The 20,231-nt window shown below is 32.1% G+C and overlaps 1 protein-coding gene across 1 annotated transcript; it reads left to right on the forward strand.

Annotated features, from left to right (window-relative positions):
* Positions 1 to 903: 903 nt before the first annotated feature.
* On the forward strand, positions 904 to 10,896 carry LOC127705526 (uncharacterized). The gene is made up of 8 exons (XM_052209854.1): positions 904 to 912; positions 1,459 to 1,618; positions 2,262 to 2,350; positions 4,930 to 5,004; positions 5,673 to 5,795; positions 9,039 to 9,161; positions 9,994 to 10,163; positions 10,867 to 10,896. The coding sequence occupies exons 1-8, from the start codon at positions 904 to 906 to the stop codon at positions 10,868 to 10,870; spliced, it is 753 nt and encodes a 250-aa protein (XP_052065814.1). The 3' UTR covers positions 10,871 to 10,896.
* The last annotated feature ends 9,335 nt before the right edge of the window (positions 10,897 to 20,231 follow it).

Here is a 20,231-nt window from a genome sequence, read left to right on the forward strand (position 1 = left end):
CTTCAACTGAAAGGGGTAACAGCAAAAATCAAAAAATAGCCTTCTAAGTTTCTAGACATCATAAATTACAAAATTACTTTGACTAGACTAAGAAAAAGAATAAGAATATTCTATTTACAATTGAAGGGCCCTATAGGTTATAAAGAGCTTTCATCACAATACATATATACAAGTACACAAGATTGGACATAAATTGGAGACATATAAGAAAACAGCTAGAATAAGATATGCAATCAGAATGTAAACTTACAACTCGGTGGGTTTTAGAACTGTATAATGAAGTGAGGAGAAAGTGGGTTTTGGAATCGAATGGGAACCACTCTGTTTCTGTCCTGGTGTCACGGCTTCGTTCCTCGTAATATTCTTGTTCATCCTCATCATCTACAGCTTCATCTTCTTCTTCTTCAAAATCTTTATCGTAATTATCTTGACCGTAACTGGATTGATAGTCTACGGTCGCACCATCTACGATCATATCAGTGGGCTGAGCCTGAGTAGCGCTATCCGTGCATAAATCATTCTCGTTATTTTCACAGTTTACCTGGGTGGAAAAATTCGGTACACGCAGATGCCGATCAGATTCCAAATGCCGGTGATAATTTGCACTTTTTCCTGTCTCGTACCCACAACAATCACATTTAAAACTATCCGGTGCCTCAAATTTTGACGTCCGATTGCGAGACATGTCAGCGGCTTCATTGACAACCATCAACATCGATGAAACGCTTTATAATTGTAATCAACGAAATCGCATCTCTTTGAAACGTATACGTAACCCTGCTTATACATGACGTCATAATACAGACGACAGTTCTGTCAAAATTATTACAGTTCTGTCAAAGACGCCAAAGATCAAAGGAAGACAAAAAGATTAAAGATAGACAAAGATTCGAATTGAAAGCCATGTTTCAGGTAAAAAAAAACAATCTTTCAGCGTCATAAAACCAGAAAAAAAATCAATGCCACACAATGAACTAGAAATTTTATAAACATGCAAATATTCTATTTCTGTTACGATTTTTAATTTTAATGGAAAGAAGGATAACATGAATTTTGGTAAAAATTTATAAACAAGTGGACACAGTTGTAGGTGAGGTTGTAGTGGTGGAAATTACAGCAATTACAGGCGAAAATCTTTAGAAACAATGGTTGCACTGTCTGACAAACATGTGTTGCAGTAAAAAAAAGTTTGAATAAAGTTTTTTATTACCTCCCAAACAGATATTTTTTGTCAGAGTAATTTTTTAAAACAGACTGAGATAATTATTATAAAAAGCAAAGTTTAAGTAAGGCATTGCTGGTAATTAGTTAAAAAGCTTAAATTTACCCACACAATGTATAGTTTTTACATAGCCTTTCAATCAAAATGGAGAGAAAAAAAACTGTATGAGAACAAATCATTAAAAGCAACAACAAAAAAAAATTGTTTTATTTTTGAAAGAATTAATTTTTTAACAGGACAGCCAAGATAGTAATACTAATAGTATTGATGAAGGAGGCCTAGGGTCACAGCAGGACCTCTTTGATGACAGGGTAGCAGCACCCCTCCCTAACCTACCACATGCACAGTTTTGTTGTGATGGGTGTAAATCTAACTCTTTGTTGTTAAAAGAAATAGGTATGTTACGTTTTTGAAACTATATATATGGTCACATGTATTAAAATTTAAATATCTTTAGTGTTTCCATCCCAACTTGCACTGTTTTATAGACCCATAGTCCAACTTGCATGATTTTTAAAATTATTCAAATTGGTTATGCAATGTATTGGAACCTACTTCTTTTGAAATACTTGTTGGTAATTGTTGCAAATTGACAAAACAGGGGAGATAACTCATGAAACTACAAAAAACTATAAAGTAGCCATGTCATTGAATTAAAAACTAGATGGGCACTGTATGATACTTACTAACTAAGAAAGAGCCTGCACTTATTAGATTAATATCATATAAATATATTGTGTAAGTAGACATTTTTTTTTTGCTTTGAATTTCCTGTAGTAAAGAATAAATCATTTGACCAATTATTTTCCCATATGTTAAATGCTGAATATCTTTCTTTGCTTGCTTGCTTATTTAAAAACGGCATGAAATGATGAAATATAGATAATTTCTTTAGTAAAAATGCATATATATTTTAATTTTACACTTTACATTTATTATTTTTTATTTTTTTTTAAAGTGTCTGCATGTCACATTATAAAGACCTTGAAATATATCTTTATAGCTATCTATTTATTTTTTTAACTTATAATTATTACAGTAAAGGAATTAAAAGATTTAAAACAATGTGTGAACACAGCAGCAAAGCCTGGAAGGTCATTTACCTGTATTGAGAAGACAGATATGGAGGTAACTCTTGAGAAAGTTTTGAAAATATCTACAATTTGTAAGAATTAAAGCTGCAGTCAGTCACTGTAATAAATATTATAGATCTTTCAGGTCTGGCGATCAACAAATCACTGAATTGTTTCTTTGCTCAACATATACAGTTGAGACTCTTGAGAGCACCAATATTCTCAGTAGTGAAACTAGTATACATTCTTAAATTTATGGTAAAGGAATTATAAGTCTCTTAATGTACAATATGAGACAGAACTCTTTGATCATGTTTTTTTTTATTATTATGCCCAAGCAGTAACAAAGAGGGCATTAAGTAATACCCATGTCCGTTTGTCCAGTCTGTCCGTCCTGACCATTCAAAAAATGGTGTCTGTTCTCTCATTTTAGTTTGCCTCAACCAAATATTATAAAACTGAAACAAAATGCATACTATCACAAAACAAAGATCATGGTCGAAATTGGGTGTCATCACTTTATTCTTTCATAAGGCCCTTTATTAGCCTAGACAATTGCTGATTTTTTTTGGTTTCCATTCTATATATAGCTTTAGTTTGCCTCAACCAAATATTATAAAACTTATATACAATGCACATTCCCACAAAATATAATTATAGATAAAGTTTGAAATTGAGTGGCAAAACTTTTACCATTTATGAGTTATGCCCCTTTATTTATGGAAAAATCTCTCAATCTGTTGTTTCTGTTCTCTAACTGCAGGTTGCCTCCACCAAATGCAATGAACTTATTCAAAATGCTTAGGGTATAATTGCTAAACTGTCTTGAATATGTGAATCCTGTATCTTTATGTGGACGCATGCACATTTACAGGTGCGTCTAAGGCCAAATTAGACATATTCTCCATTTTTGTCGATCCTGCGACTTTTGTCGCAGAAAGCTTGACATAGGGATAGTGATCCGGCGGTGGCGGCTATTGTCGAGCCTGCGACTTTTGTTGCAGAAAGCTTGACATAGGGATAGTGATCTGGCGGCGGTGGCATTGGCTTACTTCTTAAAAGCTTTATATTTTAGAAGGTGGAAGACCTGGATGCTTCATACTTTGTATATGGGTGCCTCATGTTAGGAAGTTTCCGTCAGTCACATGTCCAATGTCCTTGACCTCATTTTCATAGTTCAGTGACTACTTGAAAAAAAAGTAAACATTTTTTGTAATGTTAAATTCTCTCTTATTATAAGTAGTAGGATAACTATATTTGGTATGTGCGTACCTTGCAAGGTCCTCAGACCGTCAGCATTTTCACTTGACCTTGACCTCATTTCATGGATCAGTGAACAAGGTTAAGTTTTGGTGGTCAAGTCCATATCTCAGATACTATAAGCAATAGGTCAAGTATATTCGGTGTATGGAAGGACTGTAAGGTGTACATGTCCAACTGGCAGCTGTCATCTGACCTTGACCTCATTTTCATGGTTCAGTGGTTATAGTTAAGTTTTTGTGTTTTGGTCTGTTTTTCTTATACTGTATGCAATAGGTCTACTATATTTGGTGTATGGAATGATTGTAAGGTGTACATGTCTAGCTGGCAGGTGTCATTTGACCTTGACCTCATTTTCATGGTTCAGTGGTCAAAGTTAAGATTTTGAGTTTTGATCTTTTTTTCTAATACTATATGCAATAGGTCAACTATATTTGGTGTATGGAAATATTTTATGATCTATATGTCAGTTGCGCAGGTTTTATTTAAGGAATGACTGTAATATTTTTTCTGTCTATGAAGAAATAACATCAAAAATGTGGTGCACACTGAATAACCCGCGTAGTGGGTTATTTTAAAGTGTGCACCACATTTTTTATGCTATTTCGAATAGACAGAAAAAATATTACAGTCATTTCTTATAATTTAATTCTAAATTCCATTCTAAACCGGAGTAAACCATGAAAAAACGTTGATGACGTCACGGTCACATGACAAAATTATGTCTATGAGCTGATAAACAAAACAACGTCAGCCAATCATATGACGCGTTACATCCAAAATTAAATTATTTGACCTTGACCTCATTTTCACAGTTCATTGCTCAGCGTTAATTTTTTGTGTTTTGGTCTGTTTTTCTTATATAAGCCATAGGTCAACTATATTTGTTGTATGAAATAATTGTTAGCTGTACATGCCTGCCTGGCATGGTTCATCTGACCTTGACCTCATTTTCATGGTTCAATTGTCAATGTTTAGTTTTCTTGGTTAATGTTAACTTTATGTGACAGTTGTAATAAAGCTTTATATTAAGGACTATCAACATAATATCAGTGATTAGTAAAGAAGGCGAGACATTTCAGCGTGTGCACTCTTGTTTCACTTTCATTTATAAATGACAGACCTCAATCATTGCACTTTAGAGCACCTTAAAATATTTAATGATAGCTTCTGCTGGTTACAAGAAAAATCACCAGTGACATGTGTATATCATAGAAGAGTTGAAAAGAATGATCAGGTAAAAAAAAACAGACAAAGAATGAGCTATAATTTGACCAAACATGATGAGTCAAATAAAATTAAGATCTTATAATAATTATAAAGGGAGACAGAAACTTAGAAGACTGAGACTACTGATGTTTTTCCTCTTTGTAGAGACCGTTGACAGATTACCTGAAAAGCCGGTTCCCAAAGAACCCATTTTTGGCAGACCCAGACACAGAGTTAAAAGTAAGATTTATTGGTGATGAATAAATACATATGCATGTTTAAACCAAGACTTAATTGTCATCTGCCTTTTAGTTTAAGTGGGAAAGTTCTGTCTCTCCGTCTATATGAATTTTATGTGTTCAGCATTACTGATGACTTTCCCTTTATGGATTTTCATGAAACAGTGTCCCAAATAAATGTGTACTTGTGAGTTTGCCAGTCACTTAAAATCACTGCTTCATCCTATATTTTATAATTGCCAATTTGGCACCAAGTTCTATGTAGGCATGGCAATTGCAAATCAATCAACTTTTTGAAATAATGGTAAACAACAACAGATTTTTGTGTCAGCTGAATACTGCAAAGTCACAGTTTATAATTCCGGATGTTTGGTATTATACAGCATGAGATGTATAAACATGCTTTATGGTTCTGATCAACTTGAAAAATAGAGAGGCAGATTACACACTTCTCTTGCTTGAAGGACTCAATCGTACTAGCAATATAACATTTAAAAAAACAACATATAAATTCAATGGAATAATTATTTAACTGGACAAAAATACAAAAAATATGAAAATTCATTGTTTATTGGAACAATTACTGAGAGCATTTATATCATATTAAATGGTTAATTTGAATAAAGGTGAAAATATAACTTTTATTTTGCATACTTGTTTTTGTTTCAGGCCAAATTAATGTCGTTAAAGAGGAGACTCGCTCCAGAGGCAGACACCCAAGAAGTGCTTAGAGCAGGAGTTAAGTTCAGCACTAGGAAAATGGTCGACTTTAGGTCTCAAACCAAAAACAAGGTAACCATGAAATTTTTGAAAGTGTTAGAAGAATGACATACAAGCATTGTAATTCAGTGCTTGTCTTTTGTTGATGTGTTACATATATACAGTCCGGCAAAAGTTAAGCACCACCTATCTTTGTTGCATCGACATTTTTTTCATTTAAAAAAACCAGTTAATCCTCAAAAAAGAGAAAATATTCATGTAGCAATCTTGCTAGCATATGCCATAAACAAACCATACACTTAAGTTTGGTCACTGATGCAGGTTCGATGCATTTGAATTTTGCGTTCATAGAAATAGTGAAAATTACACAAATCAGAAACGGAATTTAAGTTTTACTTTGATTTTATTTTTTTACAACAATTAATCACCCAAAATCATTAAAAGTCTCTACAAATAATCTTTGGTATGTTCGCAAATTTAATGTCAATATTTAAGTCAATAGAATGTGTAACAACCTCTCTTCCGGTACAGTTCCACAACACAGCGTCTCCTACTCTGTACAAGCCTTCTGAACTTTAGTTGAGCAAATTTATTCGATTCATCAACAATTGCCCCTCTTAAATCGCCAAGATTTTGCAAAGGTGGATCTCTGCGATTGAGATTTCTGCCAATGGCATCCCAGACATGTTTGATAGTGTTCAGGTCTGGAGACATGGAAGGCCAAAAGATAGTGTCAATGGCTTCTTGATCTTTGTAATCGGTTACAATCCTTGCCCTGTGTGGTCTAGCGTTGTCGTCCATGTACGAGGGTCTTGACGCAAGTTGGGGATTCTCAAAATGAGGGACTACAATGTTTCTAAGCACCAAATCCCTGTATGTGTGTCTGTTCATGTTACCCTCCAAAATATGCATACCCAGCTTACAACAGTATGAGAAGAAACCCCATACTGTTACACCACCATCAACGATTGCTGTCGTTGGGCAATTGTTGTTTTGGTGATAGGCAGTTTTATTTCCCCGCCAAACTCGTATTCTGCCGTCTTTTGCTGGTAACAGAAACCAGCTCTCATCTGACCAATGAATATTTTGCCAGGTTCTCATGTTCCATCGTCGATGGTCATTAGCCCTTTGAAACCTGATTATACGGTGCCTGGCTGTTAGGGCACGTCTTTTGACAACACGACGTGCTCTTAGGTAGCCTTTATGAAGTCGACGGACCAATGTTCGAACACTAACACGACCACCTGGAGGCCAGTGGTGTCTAATCTATGGGGCAGGAGTAAATGGGTTGGCTTTAGCACGACCAATAAGTAGTCTGTCATCACGATAGGTAGTTAAACGGGGTCTTCCTGACCTTGGTCTACCATTTACAGTTCCTGTGTCAATATGACGTTGTAAAAATCTGACAATGACGGTGCGATTAACATTGAAATGGTTACCAATGCTCCTAGTGCTCCTACCGGCATTTGACATGTCAATTGCTTGTCAACGTTCAGTCACAGATAATTTACCGCTTGCCATACTTCACAGTGACTTGGTGAAGGTCAAATTTCACCTGTACGCGGGACAGTAGGAAGATGATTTAAAGGCATCGAAACAGTGTATTTGTTAAAGTGCAGATGACCTTTAATAAAAGGTTGCTTGGCGGGTATATCGTAGTTTAATTTTTTTGGTCGTAATGAATTTTCTTAGTGTATGCGATAGGCAATTCATAACACCAAACATAAATATTTTTTTCGCAATAGTTAAAAAAATATTGACAGTTATATTAAGGTGATGCTTAACTTTTGGCGGACTGTATATATTTCTTTTTAGTTCATTTTTTGTACATGAATTAGGCCATTACTTTTCTAGTTTGAAATGTTTTACATTTGTAATTTGCTGGCCTTTTATAGCTGACTTTGCGGTATGGGCTTTGCTCATTGTTGAAGGCAGTATGGTGACCTATAGTTATTAATTTTTGTGTCATTTGATCTCTTGTGGAAAGTTTTGTCATTGACAATCATACCACATCTTCTGTTTTATACTAGGTGTTGTCCTATAACTATTATCTTGATTTACAGTTCTAAAGATGCATATCAAATGTACATCTGTAAACTGTATATAAACTGTACAGGTGTAAAGTGGTATACAAATGTACATTTTTAAAGCTGTATATAAACTGCAACTCTGTAAAAATGCACATTTTTAAATTTCTATATAAGCTTTATAGATTCTACCACTGCATCTTGTGTAATACAATATCTATCCAGTTTATTTATAGTTTTAAAGATGTACAGTTTATATACAGCTTTACAGAGGTAAAGTTTTATATATGGCTTTACTGCTGTACAGTTTTGATATACAGCTTTACAGATGCACATTTTATATGCATCTTTAGAACTTTTTTCTAAACGCCTTCAGATATTCAAGTTTAAGTTAGGTTCAGTTCCACTAATTTTTGATGAAAATACGAGCTTTGGACTTTGATAAATTGTTGAAAATCACAGTTTAATACAGGCTTTTTTTCTAAACGCCTTCAGATATTGGGCTGATTTTTGGATTGTGAGTTAACCATGATGAGTTATAGATCAAGTTAAAGTTAGGTTCAGCTCCTCTGATTTTTGTCAAAATTAAGGGTTCACGACTTTGAAAATCACAATTATACAGACTTATTTTCTATACGCCTTCAAATTTTGAGTTGATTTTTTATATGTGAGACAACCATCATGTTTGTGTCCACAGGTGTTGTTGAAATTGCAGTTTTTCAACTCTTTGAGACAGGGCCATTCATGTCGTTTCTACACATTTAGTTTTGTTTTTTAATCTGTATCATCAGATTTCTTTAGGCCTGTAATAAGGATATATAACTGTTAAGAGACCTCTTGAATACTAATGTACCTCTGATACTTCACCATATATATGAGGTGATTTAAAAAAATCACCAAATAAGATACATGATTATTTATTATATCTGAACATTAAACACAATTTGTTCCTACTACTGAAAATGAGGACATGGACAACATTTCCTTGGAAAATAAATCAGAGAAATATTTAGACTAATACAGGACATAAAAATTACTTGTATTTTCATGATTTATTCATGCTTAAAATGGAATTTAGAATTAAATTAAAGAAATAATGACTTTTAATTTATATTTTTTCTTTCTAATAACATCAAAAATGTGGTGCACACTTTAAAATAACCATGCAGATATGTGCACCACATTTTAGATGCTATTTCTTCATAGACAGAATTTTTGTAAAGTTATTCCTTAAGAAACATAAATTGCTTACATGTAATCCTATCATGATGTTTGAATTACTTTTTAGATGCTATCAAGAAATGAATCCGCAGACTTAGGCTGTAAAAGTCTAAAGGACTTGGGAAAAGCCCTTTTTTCTAGGTTTCAATGCCAAGATGAGGAAGCTGTTGAAAATATGACAGTTGCTTTAGTAAGTACATGAATCATTATTTTAAAAAAAATAATAGATAATTATTATCATATTAAAAATATAGTCCCCACATCTGAATCTTAAGATATTCATTATGTGAAAGGAGTGTTAAAAACACATTTTGTAATTCACTTATTCATCACATGGATGATGTTGATCACATAAAATACATATTATGATAATTATTAGCTGTAAGAATTCTCAAAATCAATCACTTAAGAGTTTAAGCAACTTGTCACGTCATTTTTCAGATAAACTCAATTTGTGTCAGTAGAACATTAGTTATGAGTAGGTTACATACACTATAATACAGAAAAAACTGAAATACAAGTTATTTTACTGCATACCTAATTCATCTATTGAGCTGGCTGTTCGCTTATATAAATACAATGATGCAACATTTATATATATATTCATTACCTGGGTGAAACAATAAGGAAAATTTAATTTTTAATTATATTGTATACACCTTGAAATATTAAGTTATTAAAGTTAACAACTATGCATATTGGTATCTAGTTTGTAGAAAATCCAGCCAGTGCCTTTATAACCTGGGAAAGACCTTAGGAATTTATCAAAATATGTATAAACTCTAATTTAATTCTTTAAATTTCCATTTGATATTTGGCATGTTGGACATGATAATGATGAGTTGTTACTGTGTTAGCAATTTTCATGTCTGTTCTTTGTCAACCTCCTTTGTTACTGTAAAGAGACTTTGAAACCAATGGGGCACTGAAAATGTGTGCATTAAACACTAGTTTTGTATAAACATACTATAAATTGAAACATTTTTTTTAATCTTTATTATTGATCTTTAATTATTTTTCAGAGAGCATTCAGCCATGAAAAAAAGCAGTTAAAAAGGCAGTCTGGGGAGCCTTTGGAGGATTACTGGACATCCTTCAAGGGTTACCTTGGGGATCTTTTGGAAAGCCAGGACCAGGACAAATGGGTCCTGCTTAAAGAGCGGGAAGTCAAGAGAATTGAGAGATATAATAAGTATGTAAAATAAATATAATTTACACTTTCGCTAGCTTGTGACATATTATGTATACAAAGATGTCATTTTATTTTCAATATTCTACTTTGTCATCATCATGACCAAGCAACACATACTCTTTTGAAAATATTAAAGATAATTCCATAAGAAAATATAAGGAAAGGTCATATGTATTTGGTTCCTTTAATTAAAAGGCACAGTCATTTGGAAATAACTTTATTTGGATGTAAAGTTTTTATTGAACTAACAATTTAAGTCACGTCCCTAAGACATCTTGTATGGGATATATGTCATGTATGTAAAGGTTTTAGGACACAATAAGAAACTTTTGAACTGTATGTTTTCAGTAAAACAAGTTTTAGGCAGGCAAATTTTGGAATAATTTATATGGAACGATCATTATATTTTTTACCATATATTATTATTTCTAAAATATTAGGATCAGACCCTACATCATACTTTACTGGTTAAAAAAATGCATGAAAACAAGAGTACATGTATACATATAATATAATGATTGAGCTTAATATTTCCTTATACATCTTATTTTTATTGGGAAAGGAACTTAAGTCTAGATTAATTAAAATTGAGGGTTCATTTTATTTAAGTTTATTTAACTATAACTCTTTGTATTCTTCGTTAATAGAATAGCTAAATTTAAATGTGTCCTTTATAAATATGAGAATTCTTTTTTTTTTACAGATAAAGATGGACATGATTGATGGAGTGCTGCAATAGCTTAAGTTTTAAAACAATATGAGAACACTTAATTTTATGATTTTCTGTTTATATATTTCTTTCTGTATATGTAATATAAGTATATTTTTGTAATTGATTGTTGTTATTTTTTTTCTTATCAATTTAGTGCTTGGCAATTTGGAAGAAAGAATTATAGCATCGAAATTGAAAAAGTATAAGACAAACATAAAGGGAAAGTTTGTTCTTATGTTGTACAGGTACACCTCTACCCAGGTTAGACGGAGGGTTGGTGCCTTAAAACCAGTTTAACCCCACCACATTTTGTATGTGCCTGTCTCAAGTCAAGAGCCTGTAATCGGTGGGTTTTGTTGTTTGCTTTGTTACATAGGTAATTTTTGGTTAGTAATTTTGTACATAAATTAGGCTGTTTACTTTCTGGTTTGTATTGTTTTACATTTGTCATTTCAGGGCATTTTGTAGCTAAGACTATATGGTATGGGCTTTGCTCCTGGTTGAAGGCCATCATAGGGTGACCTAAAGTTGTTAATGTTTGTGTCATTTGGTCTCTAGTGGAGAGTTGTCTCATTAGCAATCTAACAACATTATCTTTTTTATATGCCATTATGCTTTAAATTTTGCATTCTGTTTAATATATGTTCTTGAACAGTTATGATTACAGAGTGAGCCAAGTTATATTCATTATACAGAAATTATAGCGCATGCATGTTGAAAAAGAAAAAATAAAGCACCACAAAATTCACAATTCAGGTGAAATTAACATGAAAAAATTAACGTGAATTTCACGTGAAATCTCAATTCACGTGAATTTAACATGAAATTTTTAACGTGAATTTCACGTGAAATCTCAATTCACGTGAATTTCACATCAGATTCACGTGAAATTCACGTGAAAAATTTCACGTGAGTTTCATGTATAAGCTCGTTTGAGGTGAATCTCACGTGAAAAATTTCACGTGAAATTCACGTGAATTTCACGTGAAATTTACGTGAACAAAATTTGCCTGTGTACAATAATTTTGAAGACTTTTTGAAAATAATAAAAACAAAATCAAAATAACAAATCGTCATGTCCAACAAACGCATGTATTATGCACACAGGTCCCCGGCGCCATAAAAATATTTGAGTTAAAAAAATTTTCTCAGCCTGCGAATTTTCTCAATTTTTTTTATTCTCAGCAAAATACACCGCCATTAAAACATTCTCAGATATTTTTTTACTCAAAGTTAAGAATATTCTTAAATAATTGAGTATAGCCAAAACCATACTTAAGTATAAAAAAAAATCTTTCATGTTGCTATTGAGGGTATTTTGATATAAAATAACATCTGTCAATAGGGATTTTGTTAAAATTGTGTTAAATTTTTCATTGAAAAACGTCACTAATCTAAACAAATTAAATTGTATCCGAAAAAACAAGCACATCGTAAATCAGTCACACGTTTTTTGTTTGGTTAATGTTTTTTTTTTATACGTTTTTAGGATAAATACTGATTCAACATCAATTTTGTCAACAACTGTTAAAATTGAGGTTTCAGGCCTTTTCCAGGGTTCATAATTTGTTGTTTTATTTAAAATAATCAATCATATTATTGTTAGAACAATAAAAAAAAGTGCATATAGTTGTAATACCACCAAATCATAGTACGTCACATCCGGTTGCATACGAAAATAGGTCGAAAAAAAATATTCCCTTGAATTTGACAGTTGTAGATAATTGATCCTACATTTCATTGCAGTAAAACATTTCTGGGTCATAAACATATATCTTGGGTATTTCAAAGCACCATTTTTTTTTTATTTGGGGTTTCTATAGAATATTTTGGAAACTTGAGGTTACATGGTTACTAAAGCTTGTACACAGGTTAAATAAAGGGGGAAAATTTGATTGGTTAACTTCCAGTGATGGTTATTTTCTTATATGCAATGAAATGTTATGTGAAATTTTTTCTATAGTACTGGACAGGATCAAACTTTACTCATGCCAAGTATTTCTTTATTTGAAACAAAGATAAATTCTGCACAATTATTTGAATGTGCAAATTTAACAAAGACTAATAGGGGAAAATCAATGGTGGTATTACACCTAATATGGGAAGCTGTACATGCACCTTTGACCTTGTGAGTACTCTCATGTGTTTAAATTTCTTGCTATTTAAGTGAAATATTACTAATAATGAAATATTCTGAGTGGATTGAGTCTCCAAAACACATTTTATGAGAAAATTTTCTTGAAATAGGACTTTACCATGAATATTAGTTGACAGAATAAGCCATACTTAGAGTTTTGGGGAGCTTTTTCTCCTTTTTTCTTATATTCTGCTATACTAGAAAATTTTTCCTAAGAAATACTTTAATAAATATATAGTTTTAAGTAAATGAAATTATTTTTAAAGCAGTAACAACAAATTATTCACCAAAAGAGAAGCTTTTTATGTCCCTCTCTGGAACGCGGCGTAAATTTAAGTTTTACGTAAGGACTTATGGAAACCTCCTTGGAGACAGTAAACTTTTATACGGATAGTTCATTCAGCTTGAATACTTCAATTAATCATTTATTATAACATTTCTATCATAAATGAGTGAAAGTTACCCCAAAATTTTTATTTATTGGCCTATAAAGTCGAAATTTTGAGGAAATGAGAGGTATAAATGGACCAAAAGAGACCTTATAAAGAAGACAAAGAGGTCCATTAGTAGTATTTATCATCCTAAAGTCATCTTTTGTATCATATTCAACTGTTTGTAGGCAGATGAGATAAATATTTGATAATTTATTGGTCCACACTATATTCTATCATGATGCGGCTTGGTTTGGATTTTTCGAAGAAATTTAGCTCGAATCGCTGTAGATGTCGTCTTACATTATACTAGATTTTTCTCAAACTATTGAACTGATTATGACAAAACTTGACAGGAATGCTTGAAATAACCAGTATTACAAAGGAAAAAAGTCACATTCAGTTTATTTAACAAAAAAGTCTTCTTTAGGTGTAATACCACCAAATCATAGTACGTCACATCCGGTTGCATACGAAAATAGGTCGAAAAAAATTTATTCCCTTGAATTTGACAGTTGTAGATAATTGATCCTACATTTCATTGCAGTAAAACATTTCTGGGTCATAAACATATCTTGGGTATTTCAAAGCACCATTTTTTTTTATTTGGGGTTTCTATAGAATATTTTGGAAACTTGAGGTTACATGGTTACTAAAGCTTGTACACAGGTTAAAAAAGGGGGAACATTTGATTGGTTAACTTCCAGTGATGGTTATTTTCTTATATGCAATGAAATGTTATGTGAAATTTTTTCTATAGTACTGGACAGGATCAAACTTTACTCATGCCAAGTATTTCTTTATTTGAAACAAAGATAAATTCTGCACAATTTTTTTAAAAGTGCAACTTTAACAAAGACTAATAGGGGAAAATCAATGGTGGTATTACACCTATAGTGCTGTGATACTATGAATTTTAGAAAAGATTGAAAAACTTTTGAAATCTATCTAGTGTGGAATAGCACACTGCTCCTTTGTTGTCGTATGAAGTATCGGATATTTGAGCGAAATTAATGATGTGATGGGATGCCAGAATCTCAAAATGATTAGAAGCCAACATCCAAATGCTGAGGGATTAAAACAATTACATCAGCATCTATCAAAGGTGAAAATGCCATTTTAATATTTTCCTTTATTTCCTGTAAACATTTTCTAAAATATGCTATAAACAGATATGAGAGTGGGGTTTTTTTTATAAACAAAACAATCTTACAACTACAAAAGTTATTTAAAATAATCATGAGAGCATCCAATATTTTTTAGAACCAATAAAATCCTTTGAGCAGCATCTGCTATTCATAGGAATAAGTATGTTTTTTTTTTTGTAAAATGAGCATAAATATATGTTGATACTACAAAAAAATCAATATAGTAGAAATATTCCAAATATGGCCGTAACATTGTCTTTGAACATGATTGAACAATTTAGTAGCATACAACATAATTTGACCTTTAGAAATCAAAATATGTCTTATAATTCTGTGATAGCATATGAGAATTAACAAATTAAGTTGAAAACCCCATCTTTGTTTGTTGGTTGTAGCATATTAATCTTACCGAATTTTAAAAGAGACCACAAACAGCGACCAATTAAACAGCTTTTCATTGTAGATACTAGTAGTATTATGCATTATATATCCCGCTTGAATATCAGATCTTTATTTGAAATTACCAAAGACATACGGAGTGATTTACAGAATAGAAAATATCCCTCCCCAAAAATAAAGAATAAAATGTGCAGAAAAATAATAAAGAAAAAAGACTGAACAATGGGGTGCTAAATTGTACACATTTTGTATATAAAAATTAAGAATAAGGTTAAACGAATAAAATATTGAACTGGTCGTAATCGGAATTTGTCAATTTCTGTACATCCGAAACCATCAGTATTTTTCATGAGGAGTTAACAATCTTGACGTATCATTTCGTCCACTATTTCAGATAAAGTCAACCTTAAATCCTTCTACTGCATTGTTTCAGAAATTACTACACATTACATCACTGATAAAAAAAGTTCGTGTCAGAGGTCAGACCAAAATGACCATTGTACGGTGTCAGAATGCGGCCATGAACAGGAGAAAAATATGTTGTTCCCTCAGGATACTATGTCGTATCCACAAGATAGTTATCTCGTTCCCTCAAGATACTATGTCGTTCCCTCAAGATGTTATGTTGTTCCCTCAAGATAGTTATCTCGTTCCCTCAAGATACTATGTTGTTCCTTCAAGATAAAGTTATCTCGTTCGCTCAAGAAGCTATGTCGTTTCCACAAGATAGTTATTTCGTTCCCACAAGATACTCTGTCGTTCCCTCAAACTGTTATGTTGTTCCCTAAAGATAGTTATCTCGTTCCCTCAAGATACTATGTTGTTCCCTCAAGTTATATGTCGTTCCCTCAACATTTTATGTCGTTCCAATAACATAGCTTCGAAAGGGGAAATGAATAATATATCAATACAATTGTATAGTTGTGTTGAGGGAGCAACATAGTATCTTGTGGGGACGAGATAACCATCTTGTGGGAGCGACATAGCATCTTGTGGGAACGACATAGCATCTTGAGGGAACGACATAGTGTCTTGAGGGAACAACATATGTTTTTTTCTTTCATGGACGCATTCTGCCACCGTACCATTGGCCACAAAAAACTCTGCAATAGTGGAAAACAAATTGAAAACAACAAATCAGAAATATGACCATAAAGGCTTTAAAGATAGCCAATGAAATGAGTCAAAGGTCAACTTTGCCCGAATTGAAATCTCAGTTTCTTTATATTTTCAAAATTTATAAATGATCAATTAACGGGAACTAAACATCTAAATAGAATTGCAGAATCAAAAAGTCTCGTTTGCGACCGCCAGGATGCTTACTACATCTTCGGTTTCAGATTTGTAAGATCCATAATTCATTGCAATTTAAATATTACAATTTTTTAGTAAGGCTATTTGAGTGATACATGAGGACGGATAACCATTTTCTTTGAATTTTATTTTATTTTTTTTTTGGAGGGGGGGGGGGGGGGGAGGGATAGCATTTTTTTGTTCACTACCTTCTTTTTCAAATTCTTCACATCCTTTGTAGGACAACCACACCGCTACAATATCTGTACGGCATGTAGAACAAAACAAATGTTAAATATAGTTTAATATTCTCCAAAATAGTTGATAAATACAGTACAGTGAGAGATTAAGGGAAGGGGAAAAAGGGGGGAGGGGGGGGTACTGGGTAGTGCCGTCATACATAAGTCGTTGATACATTTTATCATGTAAAAATCATGATACAGAAGGAAATTTCCATATGCACGATCAAAACACAAGAATTTGATTTTACAGAAACATTTTCTTACTGATAGAAAAAGATAGAGAAAAATGGCCAATAGAATAACAGAATACGGAATCTCCTCTTTTCCCCTTATCAAGATCCTCATAAATCATTGTGACGGATAGTTTTCTTTGTTCTATTAAACTGTTTTTATTTTCGAAAAGAATATTTGTACAAGGTTTTGCTTATAAATGCAATGGACAATATATGCCATGCCTTCTCACACGACGTCGTACTTTCATTTTCTCTGTCTGTGCAATATGCAAAGCAATTTGTACATATCTTGAATATTGAAACCGGATAAAAATTATTTACTGGCTTTCATATTGATATAAAGATATTTGGTTTGTTGGTTATTTTGTTATGTTATGTTTTGTTTTTTTATTTGTTTGTATATCTGAGAAAAAACCCACCTCTGTTTCACTTTAATAAACAATTGACTTACAATTGTCACATGGTGTCTTCTTATGTCGTCTGAATACTTGATGTATGTAATTGATCCGTAATAATTATCTTAAATGTTTATTTGTCTTGCCATACTCGATAGAAATATGGACGTGAACGAAAGCGCGCTTTACGTAAAAGTCAACGAAGATTACATTTAATCCCTATAAAAAAATTTAGATAAATAAAGAAATATAAGAAGAAATATATACTTATAAGAAGCTACGGGTAAATAACTTAAATATTTCAAGATCTTTCTCTTATAATTTCAAACAATTATCCACAAATTATTTGTGACTAAATTTTATATCCTGTTAATGTTTGTCAGGACTCTGACTTTCTGTCGATTTACCAATGCTCACAATATGCTACTTGTCATTTTATCTATCATAGATTCTTTTTTCCATGTTTTACATTATTGCCAAAGAGATAAAACTGCGTTTAAGCGAAGTTTGGTACACTTTTTTAGTTTTCAAACATCTATTTTACCACTCAATTAAAAAAAATCTCAGCTGATCAAAAAAAATTCTCAGCTGAGAATATTCTCAACGTTGAGAATTTTATATTTATGGCGGATAAAAAAGTTGTCATTCTTAGCCGAGTAAAATAATTCATTCTGAGAATATTTTTTTACTCAGAAAAAAAAAGTTTTATGGCGCCGGGGCCGGGATAATAATTTTTAAGAGATTGATAATGCTTTTCGATTTTCAAATTCAATGGGCAGAAACATGGCATTTCCGCTTTTTTGTTTTATAGACAATATATATTTTTTTACATCACTGGGTCGATAATTCTGCTGATGGACTATCAGTCCCCGAGGTTATCATCAGCTCAGTAGTCAGTATTTCGGTACTGACATGATTTAACAAACTTTACTAAAATTTTTCGTTGATAAATTTAGAAATTATTTAGAAACTAAGGTTTCAACTCCCTCAGGCAAAGTTGGCTTTAGATGAATCTGGTTATTTTTTTAGGTATTTTTGACATATAGCTCTTCGATGGTTTCAGTACTTATACATCTTCGGATTTCAAATATTTGGCTTTGAGCGTTCCTGATGAAGGTTAATCAAGAAAAGCGCTTCGAACGCAAGAAATTATTAAACGTGTTGCTTTCAATTTTCTAAAAAATCTTAAATACTGAAATATTTCGATTGTTATGACTTGCAGATGATCGATGATTCTCTCTGGTTACAAGCAGTCCATAGTAATAAAACAGTTAGTCGCAATAATAATTTCAATGCCACTGGAAATTTAAAAAGAAAGAAAGAAGAAAGCAAACAAATTAATTATTTCAAAGATGTGCCAATCTATGAGAGACATTTCTCCATAGATAAATTTATTTATACTTATGTTGATGTACAGTTCCAGTGATGTCTCATTCCGTATCGCTACTTTTTGACAGCGTATGAGTTTACAGACCATATGGTGCGTATATATCAAGACAGGCCTACCTTATTGAGGCATATGGCATTTTTTGCGAGTTAAAGAAGGTCTTCTTGGTTTTGTACATTCAACAGGGATTAAACAAGATTTGAACTAATGCATACTCTTTATACAGGCCTGAAGTTCAATAGTTACAGTCGTTGAAAAAATCTAACGGTAGAAAATGCAGTTTTACTGGTGACACAGACTCCGTCAATTTCATAACATACGGCAATCACTCTTCAACTTATTACTTTTATTACTAATAAAAAGAATAACAGACAGAACTAATGTATAATGAGTTTGAAAAATGTAAAAATTACAAATACACTTTATGTCCATGAAACAAAATGTATGATTTCAGTGGTTATACATTATGACAAAGCCTGGCATCCTACGTATAAACATTTACAACCACTACAAACCAGTCTGAAATGGCCTATTTCTGTACTCGACTGTACTGATTTTTACTCGACCAGTCTGAATTTGTTCTGAAATTTACTTGATAATACGCGACTGTAGTCTGAATAATACTTAACAGTCTAAACTTTACACGACCAGTACTTATCCATTTCATACGAGTCTGAACCATGCTCGACCTAGTCTGAATCATACTTGACCTAGTCTGAACCATACCCGACCAAGTCTTAACCAAACCCAGACCTATTATTTGTAATTAACAACTGAATTTTATCAATTAAGGAATTATTTAAAAAAAAAAAAAAATTTCAACAACAACATATAATTAAAAATGTATCCAATATAATATTGAAATTAAAATTTCCCAATAATCAATCATAATATAACTTCAATACAATATGCATCAACACTTACATAAGTATATATATCAACTTTAAAATATAAATAAAACACGCTGATAGAATAATCTCAAAAATAAATTGTGACTTATATTTTCAATGTTATTCAAATTTTTTAATGTTTCAGTAGTATTTTATGGTGACTAGACTATTTTCACCATTAATTTAAGCTTAGTATAGATTTATGATGTCAGTTGAGTTTAGTTAATAATGCAGTGATTTTTTTATTTTAAATATATATAGAAAATAGTATATATAGCAACTTAATAACTTTTAAAGAATGAGACCTCTGTTTTGTTTTGTTAAACCAAGAATTTGATATAATCATGATAATATAATTTCCATAGCAATCCCTGATAACCGTTTTTAAATAGGAAAATGTGTTCCAAAGTAACAGTACAAATGTATTTCAATTAAAGGAGTAGGTCCGGTAAGGGCCCATTTTGGCCTCAAATTTCAGGTTCATTTGATGGAAGATTTTGTACACTTTTTAAACACTTAAGTGTCTACTTCAGTCGATTCAATTAGTTTGTGTGAAAGATTTGAATTGATTTAGTCATTTCAGACGCTCATCTTCAAGCTTAAATATGGAAAATCTATCAAATATGCCATAATATATCACTTTTCAGATAATTTTGTAAAAAATGAAAGTGGCCGCATCCGTGTTCACCCTCAACCTTTATATATGTTGTGCATTATCATCAAATACAACTTACATTTAAATATTGAGAATGAACACGAATGCGGCCACTTCCATTTAAGACGAAAATCGCCTAAAATATA

The sequence above is a fragment of the Mytilus californianus genome, unplaced genomic scaffold (assembly GCF_021869535.1).
Source record: "Mytilus californianus isolate M0D057914Y unplaced genomic scaffold, xbMytCali1.0.p SCAF_6, whole genome shotgun sequence".
Classification (NCBI taxonomy): domain Eukaryota; kingdom Metazoa; phylum Mollusca; class Bivalvia; order Mytilida; family Mytilidae; genus Mytilus; species Mytilus californianus.

Bases quoted from the DNA above. Each gene is read 5' to 3' on its own strand.
- LOC127705526 (XM_052209854.1), top strand. The intron at 2,351-4,929 runs GTAACTCTTGAG...TCCTCTTTGTAG, and splicing joins TTGAGAAGACAGATATGGAG to AGACCGTTGACAGATTACCT. The intron at 5,796-9,038 runs GTAACCATGAAA...ATTACTTTTTAG, and splicing joins GGTCTCAAACCAAAAACAAG to ATGCTATCAAGAAATGAATC.